At 37.8% G+C, this 10,831-nt stretch overlaps 1 protein-coding gene across 1 annotated transcript in view; it reads left to right on the top strand.

Moving 5' to 3' along the window:
* LOC106873802 (60 kDa neurofilament protein) overlaps positions 1-10,831 on the top strand; it is a 28,345-nt gene that overhangs the window by 9,264 nt on the left and 8,250 nt on the right. Inside the window, exons 2-3 of the mRNA XM_014921317.2 lie at positions 7,418-7,604; positions 10,650-10,745. Of these exons, the coding sequence (XP_014776803.1) occupies positions 7,418-7,604; positions 10,650-10,745 (283 nt within the window). The remainder of the gene's footprint in view (positions 1-7,417; positions 7,605-10,649; positions 10,746-10,831) is intronic.

The raw sequence follows: 10,831 nt of genomic DNA, 5'->3' as shown, positions 1-10,831 counted from the left end.
TGTATGTATGTATGTATAAATGCATGTATGTATGTATGTATGTATGCATGTATAAATGCATGTATGTATGTATGTATGTATGTATGCATGCATGTATGTATGTATAAATGTATGTATGTATGTATGTCTGTATGTATGTATAAATGTATGTATGTAAGTATGTATGTATGTATGTATGTATGTATGTATAAATGTATGTATGTATGTATGTATGTATGAATAAATGTATGTATGTATGTATGTATGTATGTATGTATAAATGTATGTATGTATGTATGTATGTATGTATGTATGTATGTCTGTATGTATGTATAAATGTATGTATGTATGTATGTATGTATGTATGTATGTATGCATGCATGTATGTACGCGTAATTCCTATAACTCGTCCTGTTTCAAGCAACTGTATGTATCCGGTTGTCCCGTTATTATCTTCTGTGCGTTTGTCATACGGTGACTTTGATATCATCAAGACAGAGGTGATTGTTTAGACGAAACCTAAAACCTGATAAGAATGTCGTTTCTTTTTTTATTTCGCTATTCTTTTTTTGTTGCTGTTGTTATTGTTGGCATTGTTGTTGGTGGTGTTAGTAGTGTTCTGTGTGTGTGTGTGTGTGTGTGTGTGAGTGGCTTCTGTTTTGGTTTCGTTTCATTCTCTTTTGTGTTTTGCTTTTGTTTCTTTGCGTAGGTTATTTAAAAAAACAAAAAAACTAAAACGGTTAATTTTCTTTGTCTTCTCAAGAATAACATTAAAATGTTTACCTGTAAATGACCTTGAAGATTTGACAGGTGGTTGGCTCCAAACATTAAGTGCTTCCGTTTAACAGCCAGGAGAGAGAGAGAGAGAGAGAGAGAGAGAGAGAGAGAGAGAGAGACCAAAATTGGATCGTGTTCAAATCCGGCTATCGAACTTAAACACTAACTCGCTTTTGGTGGAATTTGGTAGACAAAAGCCTGTCGTACACACACACAAACACACATACACACACTCACACACACACCCACACACACACACACACACACACATATTCCGTTAACCAAGTATCCATTGATCCGATTGATTTTATTTAATATTACTTTTTTATGCTTCATCATTGTTTTTTTTTTTGTTTACTAGAAAAGAGAAATTAGTGGTCAGTACCTAAGTGATTTTTATTTACCTTTATCTACTTCAATATTGTTAATCCATTAGTGAATATGTATTCCAATAGTAGAAAGTGTAACCAATTTGAGAAAGGTGGGAAAAGAAAACATGTGAATCCCACGAGTTAAGCAATTGAAATTACACAGCATTTAAAAAGAGATGAAAACCGGATAGGCTATTGTGCGTGAATATAACGCCAGGTTCTTGCTAAGAAACAAAAGAACGAGTAAACGCAATTTATGACAACTGATTCAGAAGCAATTAGATGTTGATGTGCAGTAGAAAAGACAAAAAAAGACACTAGAAGCAATACTTTTTAATTGGTTTAAACCAAAACGATCCACGTGTTTACTGATTTAAGGATCAAGATTATTGGAAATACAAAGCAGTTACAAGAAAATAAGAATATTGCAGCGACTCTTGGGTTTTTTATGGTTGGCTGGTGTAGAAACCCGAAAATATGAAGTAGCATTTGTAAACGTAATCTTTCTTGTTTCAGTCATGTGACTGTGGCCATGCTGGAGCACCGCCTTTAGTGTGTGACGCTTACAGCACCTAGGTTTCCCAAGCGGTCACCCATGTAAGTACTCACTAGGCTCGACGTTGCTTAACTTCGGTGATCGGAGGAAAACCGGTGCTCTCGTAGATATTAAGATGTTAACGCTACTGCAAAATAGAGTTGTATATTAGTTGACTGGGTTAAAAAAATATTTATTCTTTTCTATGATTCGGTGAAAGATGTGTGTGTGTGTGTGTGTGTGTGTGTGTGTGTGTGTGTAAGTAGTCGGAGCTAGGAGCGTCTACCACATTTTCACTATTTGGTTTAGGCACTTATATTGTTACAAGTAGACATAAATATTTTCTCGGCCAGCTCACAGCTAGAGAGAGAGAGGAGGGGGACATTGGGGTTCATTTTCGGTGCAGTGGACAGAAGCAACGTGAAATTCTTTGTTCAAAGTCAAAACGTGAATATTGTCCGGGAACTGAACTCACGAGAGATTCGATCATGAGCTTCAATGTATGCGTTATGCTCTTAGTCATCGTCGACAATGACGGACGCACCAGTAAAAATGATAAATCATGGTTGAAATTTTGGCACAAGGTCGGTAATTTCGGAAAAACAGTTAAGACGATTACATCGACTCCAGTGATCAACAGGTAATTATTTCATCGACTTCAAAAGGATGAAAGGCTAAGTAGACCTCGGTTCGATTCCCGCCGGTGCGTTGTGTACTTGAGCAAGATACTTTATTTCACGTCGCTCCAGTCCACTCAGCTGGCAAAAAGGAGTTAGTTGTACCTGCAATACAAAGGCCCAGCCTTGTCACATTCTGTATAATGTTGAATCTCCCTGAGGACTACGCTAAGGGCACGTGTCTCTGTGGAATGCTCAACCACTTGCACGTTAATTCCACGAACAGGATACACCATTGATGGGAACTGGAGCATTCTTCGTTGTAATCAATATGTTTCTCTGTATTGCTTAGCCGTAGAGTGGCCCTGAACAAGGAGACCTATGATTAGCCGTAGAGTGGCCCTGAACAAGGATACGATAAAAGACACCCCGCCACAAGATGTTCATCGGTCCACTATTTCTACGTCTCTGTATTTGAGATAATGATAGTATCTTACAACTTTTGGAAACTTGTGGCATACCTTCAAGACTTATATCACACCCACAATTATTAGGATAGTCTGGACGTTTAAACCCCTTGCTTCCACCCCACCCCCCTTATACGCCCCATCTAAATATAGCTATTATTAAGCATTTGTTTCTGTGAATGTATTGTTATATCTTTCAATGGGAAATAGTTTCATTTACTTGGATTAAATATCTATAAAGAGACACGTTTTGTCTGTGTACTGTTTAACAAATATCTGGGTGGGTTTTGTCTTTATCTTTCTTTCGGTATGTACAGACATGTCCCATATTATTGTAACTCTGTCATCTTTTGGACAATTGCTTGTTGTATGTGCTTCGGCGACACGTTTTCTGGGTCAGTTATACGGTACTGGGAAAGAGTTCAGTTCAGATGACAGTGTCCGTAGCTATCATCTCTGTTCTACTTGTTTATACAGTGAGATGGGACGGGGGGAGTGAGAGACTTGATAAGAATAGCTAACTTGAGGTTACGATGTGCAGTATATTGTAACCCCCATTATCTATAGTCGTTGTTGGTGATTCTGGTGTGAGTGGAGGGAGAAGAGAATGTTTTGAGGGGGGCTTTGTATAGTGGTTAGTGGCATAGCGGTGTGGAAATCTTCAGTTTCTGCATATGATTACGGTGACGATGATGATTTTACGATAATACGACCATGATGATTACGGCTCATCATGATCATTACCACTACCACTACCACTCCCGTCGCCGCCGCTACTACTACTACTACTACTACTACTACTACTACAATTTCCGCTGTTTATTTAGGTCTGTCTTTCAACAGCTCATCTCCTCCCTTGAGAACTGCAGTACAGGTTCAAGCAAAAATCCAAGACTGGGTTTTGGTAACTACAAATCCTGCCAGACACTTTCAGTTCTTGACCAGTCGGCGATGCGCCAGGTATTACGTAAAGCCTTGCAAACTATTAAGGATCAAGGCGACGACAAACATCAGCTAAATATTGTGTTCTGGAGAACTATGGACAACTTTCAGAAACCCAGGAGGCGTTGCCTTTTGGGGATAAACTAAACACGAATAACAAATTGCACGCAATGTTACAAAACCATTCTACGCGAATCCTTCTAATGTCGGGGCATTGCTAATATTAAAGCTTTGTTGAACAGCTGCTTTCATGGCTAGGGTGAACCCACATATTAACAGAGGGTTGCCCACTGAACTACTTTATTCATGAAGGCCAAAAGTTTTTCCTTAGCCCGGCAGCTGTTCAGGAAAGAAGTTGTGTGATGGACAAGATTGAGGGGATTGATGAAAGCGCTTTTAATTTTCGGTTAATCCTTCATGAAGTCCCTCAAGTTCCACCTAGAGTGGAAGGAATAACATGTGATGTTGCCCTCCAGTTGCTGAAAAGTAGGTGTGAATGGTTTGTTCCAAATTAGATATTATTGAGAATTGTACAAAACAAATTGAATATTTTGTGTATTGTAGAAATATAGCTATATATTTTTAACAACTAAATCTTAGATGGACCCCAAAGGTCATGCAAACCCTGGTTGAAACCCTCTGGTTTAGAGATACATTATTGTCAGTTTTAATTGATACTTGGATTAGTAGGATCCCTTCCATACTCTTGACGACAACCTGTCTGATTAGCGTTAATCTGCCCCGGTTCGTGTGTTGTGTGCGCTCGCGTGTGTGTGTATTCGTGTGTATGTATGTAGATTGGCATATCCCAGAGTATGGTCTCTTTATCACTCTTTGAAAACATCTATAATAATAGTTAGTCATTCTACTGTATGAAAGCCCCAATTCGGACATTCCTGAAGATGTATTTTATCTTAAGATTACGCACGCAGAGATATTTAAACTATTCAACCAAAGATTACGTGGCGAGTTGATTTCTTAGCCCCCTCTTATTTGCATTTACGTAATGTATTTTGTTTCATTGCATAATTGTGGTGACCCGTGGTGTGAAGACTTGCATTCAAGAATCCTTCAGTTTCAGTTTTGACTCCTGGTTTTGTCCCTTTACAATAACGGCTTCAATCCCATACCCTCAATATAACTTGGTGAGAGGATTGGTTTCTGCACATCTGATCTCCGTTTTTTTTATGGCTTAGTCATAAGAAGAAGGGCCAAGGTTCATATTCTTTTTCACAGGACCTCTGACAATAGCGGCGCGGTCAGGAGTGGGAGAAGAAACTACAAATTCTAGGTGGTTGCTTTTCTTTTATACTTCAGAACAACCAGCCAGCTGTCACCATCTCACTATTTCGCTTCTTGGGTACTACAATGTTCATTGTATTCATATTCAGTTAAGACGGCGTAATATAGAGGCCCGTTGATGTTAGCGTTAGGAAACAGTGCATCGACGTATCAAATAGTTCGTACAACTGATATTTTTGTCTGAATGATTGGCACAGAGTGGATTCAAATAAAGATCGCTAAGTGGCATCTAACGTTCACTTAGCGATATTAAACTAGGTGACTGATGACAAATTATCACCTACGAACACATTCGGGACATCCGACTCTAACAACGTCACTCAAAAGACTTGGTTCTACTAGAAGCTATGGTGGAATGCACTGGTCAAAGGCGCCGCGTAGTAGGAACGAACGCAAAACCTTGTTGGCACGAAGCGAAAATCTTATTCACACGTTCATTATTATTGGTCAAATAAATATAAGGCGGCGAGCTTGGCAGAATCGTTACCATGCCGGGTGAAATGCTTAGCGGCATTTCGTCTGTCTTTACATTCTGACTTCAAATTCTGCCGAGGTCGACTTTGGTTTTCCTCCTTTAGAGGTCGATAAAATAAGTACCAGTCGAGCACTGGTGCAATTGACTTACTTCCTTCCCAAAATTGCTGGCATTGTGCCAAAATTTGAAGCCATTATTACTGGCCAAATATTTACGTGACTTAACTTGAAGTGTTATAAATAAGGTAAAATATCTGAACCGTGACAGTAATTTAATCTGGGCCGATTAGTATAAACAAAAGCCCATTTTATAAAACATCGATCATCAAACATCAATTATGAAACATCATTCTTTGAAGAAACAGTTATCTTTATTCAGATTAGTTTCCTTCCTTAACGTGTCTCAGCTGATTTAACTTGTCTAAAATGGATTAACGTGCACCGGCTGTCCCAGGTCAACCAACTAGGACAACTTAAACTAGATGTGGCATTTTAATACATTTGAGACAGGTTAAACCAGCTGGAATACGTTGAACCAGATGAGACAGGTTAAACCAGCTGGAATACGTTGAACCAGATGAGACAGGTTAAACCAGCTGGAATACGTTGAACCCGCTGAGACACGTTAAGTCAGTTTGGACACGTTAGACCAGATGGGAAGCATTAAACCAGACAGGACACGTTAAACCAGCTAGATCACGCTAACCCTGGTGAGCTGCGTAAAATTTGCCAGAGCGCAATAACACTGTTGGGAGAATTTAACAAAGCTGGGATGCGATAACCCAGTTGGTCTAAGATAAACTAGCTGTGGCAAGTTAACTTCATTGGAACACTTCAATCTAGTTGGGTTACGTTAATACAGCTGGGTCACTTTACCCATTTGAGTCATAATAATCCAGTCATTTTAATTATTTGTCTTGTAGAGCTGGTAAACAATAGTGTTATTGGTTAAAGGATTTTAACGAGCCATCAACTGGTTCCCTCTATTTACAATGGTCAGTCAAACAAAAACTTCTTCCCATATGTGGGGAATAAATGCCACAACATACTTTTTGCCAAAGGTTTACCACTATGCAATTTAGATATCACATTAACATTCTAAAAAAGTAAAAAGTGTATTTGATTTTAATCCAATGTTTTCAACATCTAAAATAACATCTGTAAGGTTCAATATACTGCTAAGGAAAAATATGTAAGGAGTTAGCTAGCAGTATTATCTTGCAAAGCAAGAGGAAATACCTCTGCTTGTTTCAGGGTTCTTTAACTGTCGTTCACAGGAATATAACTGTTTGTTTTGTGTCGGTTTTTTCTTACTTATTTTTAAATATATCCACTGGCCAGATTAGTTTGAAGTTTATTACACAGACAGACTCGAAAATACATTAACATGTCCCTGTTTCTCTTCCTTTTTCCTCTTTTACAATTTATTTGCAAATATCCGGTCAGCTTCTCCGACACAACCTCTTTGTTTTTCCTTCTAAATTTTTTTTGGTAATACACTTTTTTAATGTTTTCCTTTAATCTTTTTTACACTGACAAGAATGGTAATACATAACTATTTTAATTATTATTATTATTATTATTGATATTTTTTTTTTCTTGCACGTTTGTATTGCCATTTGAAACGGTCGTATGTGGAAATTAAATTCTATAGATTTATCTATATAAGATTTCATCTTATAAATGCTTATGACGAACTTTTTACTATATATATATATATATATATATATATATATATGTGTGTGTTTATATGTGTGTGTGTGTGTGTGTGTGTGTGTGTGTGTGTGTGTGTATGTATATATATACATGTATATATATATGTATATATCTATAATATACAGAGAAGCAGAAAAACAGACAGATAGATAGATAGATAGATAGATAGATAGATAGACGGACATTTAAATATGCAATTTTTACTGCCATAAACATCATTTGCTTTTTATACTACAGATTACGTCATCTCACTGATGTGAATGACCAACAGCAAAGCACTATTGAGACTCTCAATGATGACATCTCTCGACGTGTTGCTGACTGCGAAATGCTGAGAAGGAAGGTTCAAGAACTCGAGAAACAACTCGCTGACTGGAAAGCTAGACACGGCAATTTGGAAGGTCAACTTCATCAAGTTAGATTGGTAAGATATAATTTAACTTATTAGAACCTGAATAGCCGTGGCTGTGTGTTAAGAAGCTTGCTTCCTAATCACCTACTTCTGGGTTCAGTCCCACTACGTGGAACCTTGGACAATTTTCTTCTACTGTTCTACTGTTGCCTCGGCCGTCCGAAGCCTTGTGACGGGGTTTGGTAGACCGAAACTAAAAAGTCCGTCGTATGTGTGTGTGTGTGTATGTTTGACCTCCATCACTGCTTGACAACCAGTGTTTGTGTTTTTGCGTCCATGTGATATAGCAGTTCGACATAAGTGATCGATAGAATAAGTACCAGGCTTTAAAAAAAATAAGTACGTGCGTCGATTCATTCGACTAAAATATCTTCAAGGGGGTGCTCCAGCATGACCGTAGTCTAATGACTGAAACAAATAAAACAACAACCCTCGTTTATAACAATTATTTGATCCCAAAAGAACATCGTAGTTGATGAGACTAGATGAGGGAAAGCGGCTTTGTTCTCAGACCCCAGGTTGCACTGAGCAACGTGGATGGTCGCTGGTGCGTGCTTTCCCTGTCCAATCAGAATCTTTGACTGATCGCCGACCCGTGTCAATTCACGATAAGCGTATTACGGTTCGGTACGAACGGAAATTATTATACTAAACCAATGAGGAATAGACAAGTTATAAAAGAGAACAGATATACCTCCTTTCCGGAAGTCATTGCTGTTGTTTGGCGAACAAGACCGAATAGTTAAAGGATTTTTTTCCTTATCAGCGTTTGGGACATCGAAAGGATAAAAGGGAAAGTTGACCTTGGCGGAATTTGAACTCAGAACGTAACGGCAGACGAAAAACCGCTGAGCATTTCGCTCGGCGTGCTAAAGTTTCTGCCAGCTTACCACCTTAGAACATTTAAATATCGTCTTAAATATACACTAAACTTTTAATTTACGTGTTAATTAATAATTGCAAAGTTGTTACAAGTTCAAATATGCTTGAGGTATATTCGAACCCGTAAGGAAACCGTTCTCTGCATTCTCTCATGGATAAAATTTCTTGCTGTGAACAATTTTTTTTTTTTTAACCCAAATCGGTTTGCAGCGCACCCTAACAAACTGTGAGATGTATTCACTCCGAAATACGTGCATCCCACAGTCGGGTTTAGGGAGGACTGTGGGCTGAGTCGATGTGTTTACATCTTTTTGTCTACAGCAAGAGATTTTCTTCATGACAAAATACAATGAATTGCTTTCGAGTATGCCTCAGGCATATTTGAACTGCTAACAAATGTAGATTGAAACGCATCACTGCTTAAGCCTGTCACCCTTTATGCAAATTAATAACGTCTTGGGGGTGTGGTTAAAAAAGTTTCGCTCTACAACCATGTGATTCTGAGTTTAATCCTTCTCAACGACATCACGAGATTTTTTAGTCGTTGTGTATGTATGTATGTATGTATGTATGTATGTATGTGTGTGTGTGTATGTATGTATGTATGTATGTACGTAAGTAAGTATGTATGTATATATGTATGAATGAATGTATATATGTATGAATGTATTTACGTATGCATGTATGTATGTATGAATGAATGTGTGTATGTATGTATGCATGTATGTGTGTATGTATGTATGTATGTATGTATGAATGAATGTATATATGTATGAATGTATGCATGCTTGCAAACATATATGTATGTATGTATGTATGCATGTACGTATGTATGTGTGTATGTATATATATATTCATGAATGTATGCATGCATACATATATACATGCATGTATCTATGCATGCAAACATGCATACATGTATGTATGGATGCAAACATGTTTGGTCTTGCGACTAAGTTAACATGACGGGATTTAAGAAGGTATTTAAACAGAGAGAGAAAATTATATAGACAGAGAACGAAAGAAACAGTTCGAGAGAGAAAAGGTGACAGGCTGCTTGGCAATAAAATAATACAGATGTAACCATTTCAATGATACTTCTATGTCGTTAACTTTCGATTATAGTTACAGTCCACACTTTGTTTTGTTATATTTTAAACCCCGTTGCACATCTGGTGGACATATTTAATATTTATCGATTGTCAGGCACTTGCATGCTTTTCACGTCTATTTAATGCAAACTTTTAATTCTGAATTCAACTCAAAATGCACCAAAACTCTCCGATTATGTTGAGATTCGATGGTTTTTTTGGGGGGTGGGGGTTAATCCAAGTGTCCTACTTCCTTTTTATGGACTAAGTTCCCATTATGAATAATATTAGCCATGTCAATCAGTGCACTATCGTTCTGGAATACTGCATAACCATCAGAGAACAATATTTGTGTCATACGATAGCCATGATCAGCCAAAATACTCAGATAATCTTCGACGTTATGTCGGCCATGATGAACAACTAAGGTGCCAAGAAAATTCCGTGATATGGCTGCCCAAATCATCGCAGATCCATCTCAGTGATTCATGGTATCGATCAAATAATCAGGGTTGAAGGCTTTTTCGAGTTGTCTCCAGTCATAAACTCACTCGAAGTGGATATAAAGAGTAAATCAGAGAACTTGACCATCAAGTGGTCAGAAAACTTGTAATAAGTCTATACAACATTTTTACGCTTACGAATGCTGATAGAACACAGGAGAGGTTCATTAATTGCATCTTGTCCAGTTTTGTGGAGCTCACAACGAATGGTTTTGGTTGATACAGATTTGACAACAAAATGGTTTAACTCTTCTGTCACTCTTTCATTTGTCTGGATTTCGGAAACACACTGGCCTCGTAACGCAAAGGAAACCAGTACAAATAGCCTGTATTCGTAATTCAATGCCCACTTTTGTCACATATCATGTGTATATGATTCTGCCAGATGTTTGCGTAAAGTATGAGTGTGCCTATGAAAAACTCAGCCACTTACACTATATAAACCAATGAATTAGTAGTTCCATTGGTCGGTCAAAGAGCAGATAGACTCATCACCGAATATGATGGAAGATCCATACATATTAATGCTTATACAGTTCTTAAACTAAAAACTAAAATGAAAATTCTATTTTTATTTACAGGACTTGCAAGAGGAAACTGCCCAACGCATGGCTGAAACCAATCGTGCTCATTCATTGGAAGATGAACTGAACTTCCTCAGAGAGGTCTCTGAAGCTGTAAGTATCTATCTATCTATCTATCTATCTATCTATCTATCTACTTGTCTGTTTGTCTGTCTGTCTGTCTGTCTCTCTCTCTCTCT

The sequence above is a fragment of the Octopus bimaculoides genome, chromosome 21, assembly GCF_001194135.2.
Source record: "Octopus bimaculoides isolate UCB-OBI-ISO-001 chromosome 21, ASM119413v2, whole genome shotgun sequence".
Taxonomy (NCBI): Eukaryota; Metazoa; Mollusca; class Cephalopoda; order Octopoda; family Octopodidae; genus Octopus; species Octopus bimaculoides.
The sequence above is the reverse complement of the archived record's forward strand: the minus strand, read 5'-3'. Positions and strand labels throughout refer to the sequence as shown.